Below are 18,126 nucleotides of genomic sequence, written 5' to 3'. Positions count from 1 at the left end.
GCCTCACTTTTCCTACAGGTCAGAGCCCTACTAATGTCCAACTCCCCCTCATGACTTGTGATCTGTGTCACTCACGGTCTCTCCATCACGTTTAGAATCACTTAGTAACAATAGTGCGAAAGCTAAGGAAGGATTCTCTCCTTCGGGTGCCAGTGCAGCTGCACCAATCTTAGGAGACAAGAAAACCCCCATCAACCAGCAGCGAGACACCTGTTGTCATAGCACTCTTGTCACTCAGCAGGAAGAGGATGCTGTTCACCACGTCATCTACCTCTGGAATAGGACACACAGAGAGGGAAACAGCTGAGGCACCCCATAAACTGCACTAGCAGCAGAAAAAGAAACCTACAAACTTCCAAGAGCCCCTGGCATCATTCTGCCTTGCAGTTGTGGCCTCTTGGCCAATGAGACGTAACAGAGGGGAGAGATTTTCCCACTCCTTCCACTGGGTCATGTTTGGTGCAGTGAATGAGACAGCATGCATGGTTCCTGTGCATTCAGAAGTTCTTGCTGTGTTCCCAGAATGGACAGTTGGCTGATGATAGGGTTATAGCATGGAGTGTTGAGCATGGGAGGGTAACAATCATACTGGGGGGGAGGGTAAAAATCTTCCCCTGCCCATCCTAAAAGAAAGCCCAGGTTGGGAACATTCTGGAGAAGGGGAGAACCATGACTGGTTCTTGCTCATTCCAAGTGGAAACAGTACAGCTGCTTCAGATACTCTGCCACAAACTTTGAGCAGAGCTGTAACACTGCTGTTCCTTGGCCTGGAGGGCATGAGCCACACAGAGGAACTAATCATGGCTGAGAAGCCAGTTAGAAGGAAGCACTAAGGATACAGATAAGCTGAACATGGAGCAGGGCCCAGCAGCAAATCCCCACCACTGACCTGCAAACTTCCCCAGAGGAATTCGACTAATCATGGCAGAAGCTTTCTGAGGCTCTGTCCAGTTAATTCGCCCCATGTCAGTCATAACCACAGTGGGGTTCACGGTGTTCACCCGGATCTGGCACCAACAACAATACATTAGGTAACTGAACTATCCTGAGAGAAACTGCCTCCACTTGCTCAGTCCCATTCCATCTCAGAGATGGACCCTTCCCTGCTCTCTTCCACAGATTGGGTCTTACCTTGTGGGGTCCCAGCTCCAGAGCCATCACCTTGGTCAGCATATCTAAGGCACTTTTTGTAGAACCTTCAATAAAACCCAACAGACAGAAGAAACTGAGTGCACAGCACCTAGGCTGGGTCACTGGTCCCAGACTAGGTCAACATACTCACTGCACCCACCCCAGCTTCCTATGCTCATGGCTTCCAGCTAGGTGAAGTCTCTAATGGAAGGTCTGGGAAGGTATGGAGGATGCTGACTCAGACACTCACAGTAAACAGCATGATCCCGTAGAGGCCGCTGAGATGCCTGGCTCGAGATGTTCACTATCACTCCTGGCACCCGCCGGGCAATCATCTGCCGGGAAATGATCTGAAACAGCACAAGAGAACAAGTGAGGGGGGAATCATCCAACCCAGCCTGGTGGTGCCTTCTTGGGGGAATAGAACAGCATGCCAGAGCAGTAACCCCAGACACCTCCCAGTTCTGAAATAAGAAAAATAGTTGGAACTAGGGGATGCAATAGGATCAGCTACACCAAGCACAGCAGGTTCAACATACACAAATGTCAGGCTCTAGTGGATCCCCATGAGCAGCAGAGATGCAGGCACAGCTCCTAATTAAGGCTTTTATTTCCCTTGCACACATGTTGCTCCAGGGAAGCTGGAACTCATCAGTTTATCCCTGTCTCAATCCCACTCCACAGTCCCCTCTCACCTGGGAAACAAGAAACACAGCACGAAGATTCACATCAAAAGATCTAAATAAAAAAAAAATAGTCCAAGTCAGATCAAAAGAAAATCACAACCTGGCAGCAGTCTGTGGGGGAGTGGGGAGGCAGAAATAGGAAGCTGGCTGCTGCCAGTGCCTCAGAAACACCAATCAGCCTGTTGAAAGATCCAGTCCAACTGGCTAGAGAGGTTCACCCCATGGAACTAGTCGTCTTATCTAAACACAACACACTGAATGGCTTGCAAATGCCCTGTAACTCCACTCAGCAATGACCATTCATAGGATGAAATAAGCTGTTTAGCTGCCACCTTCCCCATGTAGCAGAGAAAAGAGCATAATCAGCACTTCAAGTCATTTCCTGTGGGGCCCTTGTCTAACCTAAAATTTAAACAGAAGGGCCTAGACCTGAGCCAGTGACCCCTCCTAGCTCAGTCAAACCTTTACAAGGCTTCAAAATATCAAAGAAACCTCCTATAAAACATTTAATAGCAGCGTTTTCTTGTATTTGTCACAGTGAGATACTGTTCCTTCCTTATCCCAGAATTTCACCTCCTAGACATCCAGTGGTGTGACTGGACTAGCAAGTGCCCTCCTGTTTCATACTCTGACTACTAGCCATAAATGAATCACTTGGGGAGTGCTCCATTTGCACAACCTTTTTTCCTTTACTATGGGAACAAGGTACTTACTTACCCACTAAGGTTTCTTCCAAGAACAGAGGAAACATACCTCTGCAAGAACTTACATTCAGATTGAAAGAGGGATGACAGAGAGAATCTTCTGAAGAGCAATTTTTTGCTGTTGGAATGTACTGATGAGGACGTAATTTCAGTTTCCCACCCAGGTAAGATCTCTTTGAATTCCCTCCTAGCTATCCATACCTGCACATCTTAAGCTGAGACTCACTTTAAGGAGGGTGAAGTGTGGTTGGTGTTTGAATGGGAGACTTCTAGGGAAAGAGGCTGTAGGACATAGTATGGCTGAACAGTAGGGAGCACACTCCTCTCTGAGCTGGTTGTGACTACGCTGCCCTAGCCTAATGTTAAGGGGCAGTCTGGGTGACTCAGTAGGGGTTCTTTTTCCATTACGTACTGACCCCTGTGCCCCAGTCTGGTGCTAAGAGTTGTTTCAGCTGAGATGTAAAAAATCAAGATTCTGGCCACTTAGGGGCATCACTGAATATCCCTCAGGGGTGACCTACAAAGGAAAAATACAGGTTTGCTTGTTCTTATCATTTTGACATATAAAGGCCTGAAAGGAGGAGTGGGGGTGGGAGGAATTAAGGTATTTTTAAAAAACACTGGGAAGATCAATGACAACATTTTTAAAAAATGCCTAAGTAGTTTAGGGGCCTATGTCTCATATTCAGAAGCGATACAGGCACCTAGGAACTGATTAGCACCTTATATTTGAAAGTTTTTGCTCCAAGTTTTCTTTGCATTTTTACTAGAGATCAAGCAAAATCCTTCTGGCTCTGCATCATACCTCAAAATGAAGCAAAAAGGGCATATTTTTTCTTTGTGGGTTATCTTAAGAGCAGGAGTGGTTAGTATCTCAATTAAATCCCCTCCTACCTCCTTGCAACTTCAGTTTGACACAGTATTCTCCTTCACTTTCTAGCTGAATCCAACATGCAGCTTTTTTGCGTGTCTGCATCTCAGAAATGGCTGCACTACGTAAATGTGAGTGCATCGTGTCGGAATGTATGTTAAACATGTTTTAAGTAGAGAGGTTAAACACACATTAACACCTAGTATAGAAAAGGAGAGTTGTGTTTAAAAAACTGGTTGTGGGGAACATAGGAGTTTTTAAACACAACTTGTCCCTAGCCACGCTAGCTACTAAGGTATGAAATGTTGTGGAAGTTAACGTTCTCTAACACAATGCATTTTCCCAGTGGAGATATACTCAGAGTGCCAAAGTGAGAAAAGTACTTTGGGTGCTGCCAGAAAGATTTACCTTCCACCTTGCCAAAGACAGGCGTGAACGTCACCTACTTTCTTATGGTCAGATGAGTAAGTTCTGCTCTGACAAAGGGTAGAACTGCCCTGATAGTTGCCTTGACTTGTACCCCTGCTGTTGCAGATGTGCAGAACATCTGAGGCAGAGGTGTGCCCTGGTATTCCGCAGAATGTCCCTGACACACCCCCTGCACCTTCCCAGAAGGTCCCCTGCACCCGGGAGAGGGCTATTGTGTTCTCTGGCCACATCTCCACTGTGTGCTGACCCCAGGCAGCAGAGACTGGAGAGACCCTGAGAACCACAGGGGCTGTCTGGCTCCAGCAGTTTTTTGTGTTTATTATAGCAGAGTCCAGTCTCTCCCTTAGTATTGCCTAGCCTCCCTCCATTCCTTACCCTGTGCTCAGGCCTTGGGAGTGCTATCAGCTGGGTGCCAGGCCTTACCTGTCGAAGGCCTCCTTGGTCACCTCCAGGAAGGGTTGTAGCACAGCCACAGCTGCATTATTTACCAGCAGGTCAATGGCTCCCACCTTGCTCAACGCTGCCTCGGTGGCATCCCAGTCACCCAGGTCTACACAGAGCGTCTCAATCCCTGCACACTGGAGGACACAGCAGAGTGGCCAATGACAAGAGTGTACCCTGGAGGGGAGGAGGTTGCCCCAGGCCAGGGTCGCGGGGGGGCGGACTGCCCCCAGGTTCGCGCAGGGGGGAGAGATGTCACTGAGGGGTGGGTTGGTTTGGGGCCTCTGGAGGGAGCTGTTGGTATCGTTGAGGTGGGACAGCTGCGGGTCCCTGGGGGACAGGGGGTGTGCGGCTCATGGGGGTGAAGGCTCCCTGAGGGAAGGCAGTGTGTGGGTCCCCGTGGGAGGAGGAGGGGGTTGGAGGCCCCCTGAAGCGGGGCTGCCCGGGTCGCTGCGGGAGTTGGGGTGACCGCCCAGGGCTGTTGGCTCGAGCCGGTCGGGGGTACAGGCCCGCCGGCGCGAGGGGCCGGGCCGTTACCTCTCGCTCGAGGCTCTCCAGGTCCGCCCGCGTCCGACTCAGCGCCACCACTTGGGCCCCGGCTCCGCTAAGCGCCACGGCCACTGCCCGGCCGATCCCTGCGAGGGCGAGGGGCGGTCAGGGCCGGGGCCGGGACCCGGACCCGCCGCCCGCGAACCCCAGGGCCCTCCCTCACCTTTGCCCGCGCCGGTCACCAGGGCCCGACGGCCTGAGAAGCTCCGATCCGGCTCCATTTCCCTGCGGGCTGCGCACGGGCCGAGGCGGGGCCTGAGGGCGGCCGGCCCCTGCGGAGGCCACGCCCGGCGAGCGCGGGTCCGCGGCCTTTCCCGGCCCCGGGCGGCGCAGGGCGGCTCCAGCGCCCGCAGCAGCCGCCGCCGAGGGGACACCCCGCCAGGGCAGGTGAGCAGAGCGAGCGGTGCGGCGAGCCCGCACGTGCAGGAGGCGGCGGGGCACTGGCGGCCGGCGCCGCTGGGCTCCGTCAGGCTGCAGCCCGCGTGCTGCACGAAGGCCGGTTTTCAGCGCCGCCAAGCTGGCTGTGCACGCACTGGACCGCGGGGAATGCAGAAAGTAGATCTTGCAGCCCCCCGCAGGGACCCGAACACTGGGACTGGGCGGGGAGGACCATTTACGCCTTTGGGGTTATTACACTCAGCGTTCCCTTGCACCACTCAGTTAGGGCTCTCTGTGTGCCCGGGGCCCAGCCCACTCCTCCTGACTGACCCTGCCCTTGTTGTAGATGAGGCGCCGCAAGCAGGTGGTGCAGTCAGCGCCCTTATTGGAGTGATGGGGCAGACAGGACCTGGCTGCTGCCACAAAGCAGGTGGTGGTGCAATGGAAGGAGCTGCTCTCCCATACAGAGAGGATCCTGCTGTCTGAGGCCTGCAAACTCATGATGAGGGAATGGTGGTTGAAGAACTCACACCCCAGTGTCAAGGGAAGCTGAGAAAACAAGCCCAGGCCTACCATGAGGCCATAAAGCAGGAGTTGGCAGCTCAATACTGGGAGGTACTGAAGCTGCTGGACAACCCCACGCTGAAGCACTGCAGTGAGTCAGACCACCATGGTGAGGCCTTTAATCTGAAAACGAAGGGAGACAATTGGCTACCTGGCTCAGGTGACCAATCCCAACTGCAGGGCAGCACTGGTGAAGAGACAGCTATGATGAAGCCAGGAAATCAGCCAGAAGTATACAGAACCCATTTAACCCCTCAGCAAGTGGCCAAGCTGGCCACAGGTGCCTCCTGGCAGCCATTGCTGGGCTGGAGACCCTCAGCCCCGAGTTTTACAGGGGCTCCACAGGCATCATGCAGCACCTACAGGACCACATAATATGCTGGGCCAGCGATCACCAGCCTTGGAGCACAAAGACCAATGGGGAGAAGGTAACAGCCCACAGACTGTCAGCTGCTACACTGTGAACTACTGCATGTGGTAGGGTGAGGGGTGACCATTTCAGGGAGGAGACCACCATCTGCCTCTGATTAGCAGTATTGGCACTACCTCCACACGCTGTGACAGGGACTGTTCTGTCAGTGATCAATGCACATGCAGCGGTCTTTACTTTTAATGTAACTTACTGCTAGAAATACAGGCCCATTTGTGGTGATAGGAACCATAGCGGAGTTAGATGAGGAGCATCACAGCGGCTCTACATTTTAGTCATTGCTTTAAACGTGTTTGGCAACACTGTAAAAACTAAATGGGAAGGCAAGAGGTACTCTCGTATTTTTAAGCTCTCCCCTCACTCACGTTTCTTCCCTTTTATTTAGCAGTAATGAGAATGCTGGTTTGGCAACACCCTTTACCTCATTGCTTCTCAACCTTATTCCTCCCTTCCAGCACCCCAAAACTGCTTAAACTCCACAGTCCTTTGCAGCCCTTTGGGGATTGAAATCACATGTGGCTTTTGCATTGGCAGAAGTTTTGGGAGATAGTGGATGTTGAGTAGGGACTAAGTTTGACATGAGGCAATAGTTGCTGGGTGTGTGAGGCTTATAGCAGGTTGCTGGTGTTGAGTGTTAGCTCTGTGTGCAGTAAATCTCTACTTAACAGGTGTCAGGGAACTGAACAGGACACTGAAAATCTGGTCCCCATTTAAATATTTATTTAATGAAAAGAAAACACGTTAGATAAGATACCAGTTTGTCTGGAACACTCCCATCTTATGACAATGGAGGCTGCCAGAGTAGAGACATTTACAAACAACCTTAAAAGAAGCCCAAACCACAGCTTGTTGAAGGCCAGTGTTCTGCACTGCCATACAGGGGGCACATATTTCTTTTCCAAACCCAGCCTATATGCCTTTCAGTTATGGGCATGCCAAAGAGGTAGCATGCTCAGCCCTGGGAAACAGGAAGAGTATTAGACCAAACTTTTATGATCCCATCCTGCTGCTAGTGAGCTCAATGGGAGTTTTGCTATTGACTTGAATAGCAGGTAGGATCAGATCCTTAGTCTTAATTGATCTGTCATATGTGGTATATCTGGCAAATTGCAATTCCAAGGCAGCCCATGGCCCAGGAACGGTAGCTGCAATATTGAGGCAGTTAATCAGCATCCAGAGGGCACAGAGAGTCCCATTAATGACTAGTTGATTTGTGGAATTCTTTGCCAGGAAGACAGGCACTTAGGCCAAGTACTTAAGATTAAAAAAGGATTGGATATTTATATGGGTATTAAGAATATTCAGTTGTACTTAATGACACAAATTTTGGAAGGAATATTAAACTTCAGGCTTAAGTGATCAGGAGGAGACCTAATGTGTAGGCAGATTATTCCTCACATGCCTACTGAAGAGTTCTTATGCCATCTTCTGTGGCATTTGGTTCTGGCCACTGTCTGAGAAAGGAGGCTGTGTTAGATGGATCACTGGTCTGCTGCAGTCTGGCAATTCCAATGTCAGCCTGGCCTGTTGACCAAAGGATGGTGCTAGTGCCACATCAGGAAGCATGTGCAAAGGAGGGCAAAGAAGGCAACATCTGAGAAGTTAGAGAGACAGCCTTAGGATTGCTACAGCTAGGAGGCTTGGACTTATCTCTCAACAGAATTAGTCTCTCTAGAAAGTAGCAAAACATACCAGGCTAAACCCTAAAGGATCTCTGTTTGGGAGAGATGGGAATAATTCTGAGGACAGATGGCACTTTATCTTCAGAAAGAGTTACACAACTCCATTAAGCCTCACAATTGCATACCTGACAGGTATGCCTACGTACTCTACCCACGTTACAAATGGGAGAGGTCACATGACTCATCCAAGGCCACACAGTGCATTCGTGGCAGAGCCAGAATTAGAAACCAAAAGTTCCTTCTTGCCAGCTCCATGCTCAGGTCACAGTGCTTGGAATTACAATTTGCCAATATGTAATTCTGCTGCTTCTCCCCCCATTTCAGTATTAGTCATTAGGACCAGGAACCAATGAAGATCTTGTAAAAGGCTCATTAGACTGAGGGAGGGTCTTGCAAAGGAATTTTTAATACTGTTCTTCCTAACTATGCCAGCAATGCAGTGTGCAAGCCTCAGTGTGGACTAAGAGGAAAAAAAACAGTTTTGGAGTCCCTTCTTTCCCCACCCCAAAACCAAACCCCTTTTCCTTAACAGATCAGTGGCAAATCCTACAGCAGAAACTCTCATCTCATTCCTTTTGGTGGGCTTCCTCCTGGCTGGCTTGTCCAAAGGTCAAGATGCAGAGGAAAAGTGAACACAGACCTTTCCCCAGGCCTGAAGCTCAAAGGTCCATTTATGGAACTGGCCTGGGTGATCACACCAGTCCAGTCAAAGGTCCCCAGATGACAGCACCACAGGATTTACTCAGTGCACTACAGCTAACCTAGATTTTTCCTCCCACATGGGCTTTGGGATGCAGCAAGACTGCAGGCTGTTTTAGCGACCCAGAATCAGGTGCCAACCCAGTCTCCATGCTGTGGATTACACTGGGAGGAGTGACCTACTAGTATTCCCAAAAATCTCTCTCTCAGTATCAAACTACCAGGGAATAGTAAGAGCCAAGACCAAGCACCTTTGGCTCTGCAGCCCATCATGGCAAACCACCACCATCTTCCAACCAGAAAGAGAGCCAACTGTGATATCCAGCCCTCCTGGAATCCAGACTCTAAAGACTAGAGGGGCTAAAGGAGAGAACATATGCTTAAGTGGTTCTGATGTAGTCCTCAGCCTGTCATGTGGGACAGACTGGCATTGTTTCTTTTCTTAGTAAACACATCTCTGCCTTACTTGCCCTTGAAGTGCAGATGTCTCAAATGTTTCAGCTAGATTCCAGCACAGCTCAAACATTGGGATAAGATACAAAAGCTGGAGAAGTTCCTGAATCATTCTGTTCCCAAGGGAAACAAATTAAAAATCCTTCCCTCCCCACCATGGGCTCTACACTCTGCCCTGACATATCAGCAGCAAGAGGACTGACCCCTTGAAGCCCTATCCATAATACTAGTTCCAGTGCTATGGTTGCAGGTACTGCATTCCCTCTGTATTTTTTAGGTACAAACCCGTGTGATAGGCAGAGGGGCTTTTAACTAGCCAAGCATGGATAAAACTAGATAGAAAGGGGGAGGGGACCTGTGCTCAACTTTGGAGACATTATATGAAGAGATGGAAAACCATAGAGCAAAGAGTAGGAGAGTTTCTTCCTTGGGATATTTCAGACAGCAGCTGATGAGGCCTCACACTCCTGCCATGTGAATTAAGTGTTCGAGGGATCTTACTTTTGCAGATTTTTTTCTTGTTCATCTCCCAGAAAAGCATTCTGCCCAATCTTGTGCAGGTAAGATACCAAATTTCAAGGTTAGGTGTGAGGTCACAGTATATTTTTAGTGGGACACCAGGTAGTGTCAGGGTAGAGAAGACAATGGACAGATTTGAATCTGTGAGGAGAGAAAGACGAGGAGACAACATGAGCTATGAGCACATCAGTTTGGCGACACCTCAGCCAAAACTCAGAATGTGCAGGCATCCCAAGACTGCTGGGAAATTGGCCATAGTCCAGTTGGACTGTGGAGACAATATGAGAGATGTTGCCCCAGCCTGTGCGCTTGATCTTCCTGCAGTCCCTAGGTATGGACAGGGTAGGGAGAACGTATTTTAGAAGCAGGTACTCACCGGGTTGGATCTTGCTGCAGGCCAAACACTCCTGCCACACTCACAACGTTGTGTTTGTTCTCAGGGCCCCCATAACTCAGGGTGACCTGGAAAAGCAAACATGTAAAGTCAGAATCTGCAACTTAGCAGAGAGTGACTGAGTGGAAGAGGTCTTAATGAGGGATAAGGAAGAGGACCTAAAGGGAAAGAGATGTCCTATCTGATCTTGGTATCAGAAGTTACACATAAAAGGTGATAGTTTGCTTTCTCATAATGGTTCATATAGGATGGAAACCATTTGAGAGAACCTGCTGACCGTCCAAAAGGGAACTGGAAGAAGAAACCAGACAGACAGGGAGATAAGAAAAGCTCAGATAAGCTGCTCTGGAGGAGAAGATACCATCTAATCAATTTTATGTGTAAGCTTTAGTGTGGCACCCATCACCATAGTATCTGAACAGTAACAACTAACAAAACAGTAATGAATTCATCCTCACAGACACTCCTGTTAGGTCAGTCATATTATCTTCAGTTTACACTGGGAAAATGGAGGCACAGAGAAGTTAAATGACTTGCACAGGTCACTATGAGTATGGAAGAGTTGGCAACTGATCTCTGAAGCCAGAGTCCAATATTTTTACAATAAAACCATTCTTCAATACGAAGGCTGCATTACGTATTTTCTAACTAAAGCCCAAGAGTTCAGTTCTCTAATAACCTTTAGGAGCAACAAGATTTTTGACTAGCTGTTAAAGTTAGTCTCAGGAGAGAGGGCAATCACAAAGGGAGGGCCAGATTCATCACCACTTCTGCTGTGATTACACCAGGTATAAACTTTGGCCCTGAAAGTGCATTTTTATTGCCTAATAAAACAACTTAAATGAGTATTCTGCAGTGTGCAGCTGTGTTCTTGTTTGTGGTAGAGAACAAACGTAGAGAAGTAGTGGAGGAATTTTAGTTTGGGGCAGCCTCACAGCACCATCTATTGTCCATTAAGGAAGATGCCGTAGAAGTAATTATTTTTAAACAAGCTTATGTTTTTGAATACTCACAACCAATAGTGATTAAACACTTGATATGCAGACAAGTCACTCTCTTAAGAGAATGTATATCATTTAATATATGATTACACATTTAATGACATTCCCATTTTTGGTATGAATTAAAACTGAGGCAAAGATGCAAATCTCTTGCTTTTATGGGTGGACTGTAAATTCCGCCACTTGCTACACTGGTCATGTGACTCAGGAATGGAAAGGAAGAAGACAGAGGTGGCAAGGAAACAGCATGGGTGGGGCTGGGTATGGAAGGGACTGTCAAAGAAGGGGAGAACTAGAGGTGATCCAGCTGGCCAGGATGGAAATGTGCCTGTTATCCGAATGCAGTGGTGGCCATGGGACTGCTCTGGCCAGCTACACAAGCAATTAGGAATAACGATGGGATTACAGGCCTGATGCCATCTGCCTTTCCTGAAAACCAGGGAGAAGATAGCGGTACCTGCAGAGGTGATTTCTTCTGATCAGTCTGAGGAGCAGCTCTGAGGCTAAGGACTGTGCTGAGCAAGGCATGAGACTCAGCCTTACCTGCTGCAGCACTGACTTGCCTCGTAGTCTCTGCAGATTCTCCAGATGGGAATGGAACAAAGGGCTGTGCAGCAGCTTCACCTCCAGCAGCCCCTCAATGATGTAACCGATGGTGCAGTCATCAGGAAGACGCACTCTCTCTGCAGTGCTGATGAAGTTACCCAAGCTGTCAGGAGAGGATGGAGACGGAGGGTCAAATATGCCTTAAATCTTATCAAAGCCATGGGGCCAGGGTCTCTGCTTTTGAAATGCATTTACCTGGCCCAGGGACTCATCTTCAGGGCAAGGCCTCTGCTGATACAGAACCCTGCTCCACCTGTGGCAAACCAGAACTTCACAGTAGTCTAGCGAACAGCAAAAGCAACAAGAAAAAAAAAAAAAGGCACTTGTTAATGATACTCAGCTTTTCCCATCTGCTGGGTAGGGAAGAGGATCTTCTGCTCTGCAGCATATTGGACACATCATCTGAGCAATAGGTGGACTTTGGGCTAGCCCTGCCTCTTCGGACTCCTGGATGCCCTGATGAATGTTCTCTCATCAGGCAACTTATCACCTTGCAGCTGCTACCACAGAGCCCATGGAGTCTGAGTGAAACAGGGAGCATACAGGGAATGGAAAACCAGAGACACACAGGAGAGCTGAGGAGAGGCCCTACTCCTATGCAACACTCTGTGTGGTGATCCTGCCCTCCAGAGTCATAGTCAGCCTGGAACAAGCCTCTGGGGAAATCAGTGGAGCCCTGCTTGGAGCCAAGTGATTAACGCTAAAGAGACTACTTAATTATGTAGGGTTTTTCATAAGCCACTTCACCTGGCTGCATTGCCAATGAATTTATCAGCTGGCCTGGCAACTTGGTATCCTGCTCCCCAAGATAGAGATGCTCATGTATCTTGTGACTGAAACACATTTGGGCTCCAGGGAAATGATTGCTCCATACTGGAAGTGACCATTACCAGCCCAGTCACAGAGCAACAGTATCACCCACCTGCGGCTGGCTCGGGATGGTAGCAGATGTACTTGGATGTTTACTTGCTAGCAGAGAGAGTGCCTGACATTCAGAGAACTACAGTTTTGACTGGACTTTTCCTGCCCTATGCTGATGGGCAGTGTCCTCCAGCCCTTTCCCTCCCTCACTTCTCCTTCTCACAGAAGCTTCATGCCACACATGTCCCTCTTATCCCCTGCCCTTCAGTGTCCCCTCTCCCTTCACCTTTATTTCCATCTTGTGGATCTCCTCCTAACTACCCCTCACCCCCCAAAATCAGAACGAACATGACGTTTGCTGCCTCACATTGTTCACTCTACTGCATTCTACCCCTTCCTCCACCCTCAGCCTGTCTGGTCTGTAAGCTCTTTGAGGGCAGAGACTGTCTACTGCTATGTTTGTGCAGTGTCTAGCACAATGGGGTCCTATTCTTGGTTGGTACGTAAGCACTACTGTAAAAAACATGATTAACAATAAGTAAAAAAGACTAGCTCCCAGAACTGAATGGAGATACCTGCAGAACTGACCTGGCTGGGGGGAGGTGCTCCCTCACACCCAACTGCGGAAATAGGGGGAGTTTTCTCTCCCCCACATACCAGTGAAGGGATAAGAATCCCTGTTAGCACTCAATATCATTTGTAAATGCAAATTAACTCAGAGGTTTTGTACATGGGATCTTGTGCACTGTTCAGCTTCTTAAAAGCTTGGAGGCTGGTTGGGAGAAGGGACAGTTACAGAGCATGCTTACTGATCCATCACTCCGGACATGGTCAGCTGCTTCAATGGGGTGATCCAGGCTTGGCTTCCCCACATATATATCCTGGCTATGTGAGAAGGCAGACAAGAGGCGCAGGAGAGTCTGTGGATTTAGATAGTTGTCATCATCCACATGGCAAAACCATCTGTAGACAAAGCAGGGAAGAAATAGTCACACAGAAAAGGCACTGAGGAGGTGACATAAAGGTTCAGAGTCAGCTCTATGTACTGAGTTCTCTCCAGAGAAGATCTTAGTCTCTCAGATTTGGGGCAAAGGGACTGGAAAAAAGCAGCCCTCAGACTGAAAAGGCAGAAGTTAGAAGCCAAAGTGCCAAACAATTTCCAACTCAGAGAGGTTGAAGGCAGTAGCCCACCTGTGGGTTCTTCCTTCCTAGAGCCTTTCACCTGATTCTTGTCTATCAGTGAACATAAGAATGGCCATACTGGGTCAGACTAATGGTCCATCTAGCCCAGTATCCTGTCTTCTGACAGTGGCCAATGCCAGGTGCTTCAGAGGAAATGAACAGAACAGGTAATCAGCAAGTGATCCATCCCATCGCCCATTCCCAGCTTCTGACAAATAGCCATTGATGGACCTATCCTCCATGAACTTACCTAGTTCTTTTTTGAACACCATGATAGTCTTGGCCTTCACAACATCCTCTGGCAGTGAGTTCCACAGGTTGACCGTGGGTTGTATGAAGAAATACTTCTTTTGGTTCATTTTAAACCTGCTGCCTATTAATTTCATTTGATGACCCCCTAGTTCTTATATTATGAGGAGTAAATAACACTTCTTTATTTACTTTCTCCACACCAGTCATGATTTTATAGACCTCTATCATATCCCCTCAGTCTTAATCTCTTCTCACATGGAAGCTTTTCCATACTCCTAATAATTTTACCCTTTTCTGTACCTTTTCCAATTCAGATATCTTTTTTGAGATGGCGTGACCAGATCTGCATGCAGTATTCAAGATGTGGGTGTACCATGGATTTATAAAGAGGAAATATGATATTTTCTGTCTTATCTATCCTTTTCCTAATGAGTCTCTGCCTGCTGCTACCCCTTCAGAATTGGAATGAAAAAAGCTACAGTTGGAACAATGAGTCTCACATACTTTCTCCCAGATTCAAGGAATTTATCGTATTCCACAGACATCTTGCAGCAGAGTGCCTGGCGAGTGTGAACAGCAGAGCAGTTGGTGTTGATCATGTGATCTCCTAAGGAAACAAAGTTCAAAATGGTCAAGATTGGGTGAATGCATAATCTAGAAGAGAGAGCATGTGCACCTCTTGAGCACGTACCTGAACCATGGACATGGTGCACACACAATGCACACGTAGAGAGCAGCATGGAGAGCGTGCGGTGCTCACAGCATGAGCACGTAGCACAAAGAGTGAAGAGCACGTGAATATGGTGCCGGATTGCAGGGAAGGCGAATCAAATACAGGGACAGTGCACAAAGGGGATCGCGTACATTAACCCTCAAACAGCTACACTGACACTTCTGAACAAAAAGGAAGAAAGTGAATGTGAAGATTAACCCAGTGAATTATGTTCATGAAGTTCCTACAAATCCAAATGACCTGAAGAAAAACAAACATGAGACCCTTTCCGAGGGAGGAAAATAGGAAACAGCATTTCCCCTTCTGAGCTTCCAGCTCCCTCTCACCAATCACATGCACAGCATAGAGTGAGGACCCTCAAGGGAGAGGATGGCAGCAACAAGTCAGCATCCATATTAAAAGGGGCAAGTGAGCATTGAGTTACATAGCTTACCTGCTATTAGGCGTAGTTCATGATCCTCCCAGTCTGTGAATATAAATGTCTGTGGGAGACAAAGACATTAGGAAAAAAGCTGCTTCCTTTACCAAAGATTTCAGAAATGGAGGGATTAATTTTAGCTTCACCCAGTCCCCAGTTAGAATTGGTAGTAATTTATCTAGTTATTTTTCAGTGGCCAATGTGAAAAGAATTGGTGTTAATTTGGTATATTGCCTACTGGATTGGTTTCTATATCACAAAACCACCAGCACATTCAGTATTGAGTGGCTCCCTCATTGGCAATTTCAGCAGAGAATCCAAATGGAACTACCCTCCTGTCTTAGGATAGGGCTGAGGCATCCTGTGTTCAGGAATAAACTGCTTTCCAGGAGTTTCTCCCTTTCCAACCTCCTCTCCCACCCCACCCCCAAAAGATAGCACACCTGCTTGGCTGGATATTGCCCCAGAGAGTCAATGGCCCTAGAGGAATCAACAAAACTCTGGGGAAGAATGAGAGTAAGAGTGAAAAGATCCAGTTAGTAACAACAGCGTGCCCCAGAAAGCTGGAGAAGATTAACAAAATCATACCCAGATGTTATGTATCTCCTCAAATACAATGAAACTTCTACATTAAGGGATTCTGAGCTACATCTCATACGAAAACCCAGTCCCTGTACTGAAGAGCATGTAGTCTGAAAGTATTGTCTCCAACACATCAGCACTAGCATCAGGAATTGTCAATGACTATCCCAGCAGTTCCCAAACTCTACCACGTTGTGTACCATTAACATAAAATGCCACTGTCTGTAGGAGTGCGGCTGGGAGGACGGAGTGGCCGCTGTGTTGCTTGGGAGCTGGGCTGGCGCTGGAGCGGCTCCTGGCCAGCCCCCCAGCAGCAGATGGACACGTACTAACGGGAGGTGGCCTGTGTACCACCGGTAGTACGCATACCACAGTTTGGGAACCACTGGACTATCCAATGGCTCCTTCCATAAGAAGAAGCTTGGCACATTTTTCTCTAGCTGCAGCTTCTCTCTGGACCTGTGACCAGTAGCTTTTCTTTTAGTGAAAGCGAATTTAGTGAAGCTGTCTTACACCACCATGGATTTGGCTCTGGTTGCTACAGTTTCATGCTCAACAGAGTCTGTCTTGCAAGTTTTATTAGAGTCACACACAAGGTTTTGATTATCCAAGCATATATCAGTCCCACGAACACTCCTGCACAAGTTACAGACCCCAGGCAGCAAGAAGCCAGATTGTGCATTCAGACGAATGTTCTACAACCCAGTAGCAGCTCATCCTTGGCTTTTGGTCAGATGGACTATTTACAGGAACTCAGTTCCTAATCCTGCAGGAAGAACATGTTTAATGAACAGGTAGGGGCTACACAGAGTGAAACTGCAGCATGACCATGGAGGGCAGTGCGATTATAGCAGGTCTTGAATCTGCAGTCACAGAGAAAGGGGCTCTCATTCTATCACTCTCCTATTCCTATGAGGAAGGTCTCTCACCTGTCTTTTGGCCTGTGATATCCAGGTTTGGAAGAGCAAGTCCAGCCTAGTTTTATGATATTTTCTTGTAGTTTTCACAGCAATAAAAATATCCTGCAGCTTCAGATTCTCCTTAATGGAGTCACCTTCAAGTCCATTGTAGTTCTTCAACATAGTTTGAAGAGCACTGGTGGGGCTCCCATCTTGCTCCTTAAGTTTCAGGATGGATCCCCCAGTACGTAGGCTGTAATGCCCCCATTTTTCTACAGTTTCATCTTTCACACTGTGTGTAATATCAGTTCCCTCACTGTCCAAATGGTCTGTTAAGCTGGGCTCTGCTTGCTGCTGGTGGAACTCACTTTTGCAGGAAGAATTAAAAGGAGGTGGTGGACGGGGTTGTGGATAGCCCCTAGGTCGCCAGGTAGTCTGGAATTTGGGAATTAGCAGGAGAAGGAAAGCACAGAAGGTCACGGATAGCAGGAAGCAGATCTTACTGAGCCCAGTGCAGGAATATGTCATTCTTCAGCCCCCAGGGCCCCTGCCATGTTGCACAGTTGGGACATTACTTCACATAGGATGGATCACAGCTCTGCAAGAGAGAATAGGAAAGGTTGAGGGCTCTGTAGGACAGACTTGCATCACAGTCTTGCTATATTTTGTTCACAAACCACTGAACCAGCAGAGCTAGAAGTGCTATATGCCTGGAACATCTGCTTGCCTCTGCCCCATGCAACCTCACTTTCCTCTTTTACATCCTACCTCAAGACATTTCATTTCTTCTACCCACACAACATTGCTGTCCCTAGTCACCATAGCCTCAGCATCACCCTAGTCATACTAATACCAAAACCCACTCTCAGTTATAGGTATTGCTATATTGATAATGATGATTCTTTCTCTGGCCTAGTTTCAAAACCCTGGTTTACTGCTACAGTAGTAGACAGTTAATTGTGTTTTGGGGTTTTGTAGTAAGTTATTCTCACTTACTTCCACCATAACAGCTACCATTAAAAACCTAACTTTTTATTAAACACACATAAAAAGGAAAAACAGTAAAAGCATTCAAAACAAAGAGTTAAGTAAAATCTATATTTAAAGCACTTCCCTTATTCTCTTTCTTTGTATAGCTTATAAGTGGGAAGGTCTTTGTTTGACACTCTGTTTAAGTGGTAATAAAGGTGATTTTAACTATCCATGTTGGGGACAAGTGGAAAAGAAAATCAATTTAGATGGTCTTAACTTGGTCATAGTCAAACATTTTAAGGCCAGAAGGGACCATTATGATCCTTTAGTGTGACCTGAATAACACAGATCAAAGAACCACACATACTAATTTCTGCATTAAACTCATAACTTTTATTTGAGTCATAGCACATCTTTCAAAAAGACATCCAGTCTTGACTTAAAATTGTGTTGAAGTCCAGTCCTTTCCTTAAAGACAAAACACACATGAAGGGAGAATGACTAGCAAAGGTAGAAAGTGCAGCTTCTATTTCTGTGGGGGGTTTTGCTTGTAAATCAGCTGCTGGAAAATTATAGTCACAGCATATTGTTTTATTAGACGCTCATATTTAGCAAACTTTTACTAGTTGGGCTAAAAGCATTGTTTACAGCTTTTCTTTTCATTACAGCAGTGTTGCAAAAGATGGACTT

General features: G+C 47.5%; 2 protein-coding genes across 5 annotated transcripts; both read right to left on the bottom strand.

The window, feature by feature from the left end:
• Positions 1-5: 5 nt before the first annotated feature.
• On the bottom strand, positions 6-5,155 carry DCXR (dicarbonyl and L-xylulose reductase). Its single transcript, XM_067547122.1, has 8 exons — positions 4,975-5,155; positions 4,800-4,897; positions 4,245-4,399; positions 1,827-1,869; positions 1,382-1,481; positions 1,132-1,196; positions 890-1,007; positions 6-273 (listed from the first exon to the last, which is right to left on the bottom strand). The coding sequence occupies exons 1-8, from the start codon at positions 5,030-5,032 to the stop codon at positions 170-172; spliced, it is 741 nt and encodes a 246-aa protein (XP_067403223.1). The 5' UTR covers positions 5,033-5,155; the 3' UTR covers positions 6-169.
• A 596-nt stretch (positions 5,156-5,751) lies between these two features.
• On the bottom strand, positions 5,752-16,992 carry RFNG (RFNG O-fucosylpeptide 3-beta-N-acetylglucosaminyltransferase). 4 transcript variants are annotated; one of them, XR_010919534.1, is made up of 9 exons: positions 16,495-16,992; positions 14,999-15,047; positions 14,337-14,439; positions 13,208-13,361; positions 11,733-11,818; positions 11,475-11,640; positions 9,913-9,998; positions 9,519-9,677; positions 7,694-7,777 (listed from the first exon to the last, which is right to left on the bottom strand). XR_010919534.1 is itself a non-coding variant. In XM_067547120.1 (8 exons), exons 1-8 carry the CDS (start codon positions 16,990-16,992, stop codon positions 5,792-5,794), a joined length of 1,227 nt encoding a protein of 408 aa, XP_067403221.1. In that variant the 3' UTR covers positions 5,752-5,791. The 4 variants fall into 4 exon arrangements, 3 of the variants coding, with proteins under 3 accessions (XP_067403221.1, XP_067403220.1, XP_067403222.1); XM_067547120.1 differs by lacking the exons at positions 7,694-7,777; positions 9,519-9,677 and adding an exon at positions 5,752-5,876; XM_067547119.1 differs by lacking the exon at positions 9,519-9,677 and having other exon boundaries at positions 6,844-7,777.
• Between the last annotated feature and the right edge of the window lie 1,134 nt (positions 16,993-18,126).

This window comes from Emydura macquarii, unplaced genomic scaffold (genome assembly GCF_026122565.2).
Source record: "Emydura macquarii macquarii isolate MOO-44397 ecotype Brisbane River unplaced genomic scaffold, CSIRO-AGI_Emac_v2 contig_1230, whole genome shotgun sequence".
Taxonomy (NCBI): Eukaryota; Metazoa; Chordata; order Testudines; family Chelidae; genus Emydura; species Emydura macquarii.
Note: the sequence above shows the minus strand (reverse complement) of the source record. Positions and strands in the feature narration are given on the sequence as shown.

Excerpts from the sequence above, each read along its gene's own strand:
- DCXR (XM_067547122.1), bottom strand. The coding sequence starts at position 5,032 with ATGGAGCCGGATCGGAGCTTCTCAGGCCGTCGGGCCCTGGTGACCGGC. Across the intron at positions 4,898-4,974 it reads GGTGACCGGCGCGGGCAAAG|GGATCGGCCGGGCAGTGGCC; the intron begins GTGAGGGAGGGC and ends TCGCCCTCGCAG. Across the intron at positions 1,008-1,131 it reads TGGAGCTGGGACCCCACAAG|ATCCGGGTGAACACCGTGAA; the intron begins GTAAGACCCAAT and ends TGTTGGTGCCAG.
- RFNG (XM_067547119.1), bottom strand. The coding sequence starts at position 16,992 with ATGACATATTCCTGCACTGGGCTCAGTAAGATCTGCTTCCTGCTATCC. Across the intron at positions 15,048-16,494 it reads TATCACAGGCCAAAAGACAG|ACATTTATATTCACAGACTG; the intron begins GTGAGAGACCTT and ends TGTCTCCCACAG. Across the intron at positions 13,362-14,336 it reads TTCCTTGAATCTGGGAGAAA|ATGGTTTTGCCATGTGGATG; the intron begins GTATGTGAGACT and ends CTTTGTCTACAG.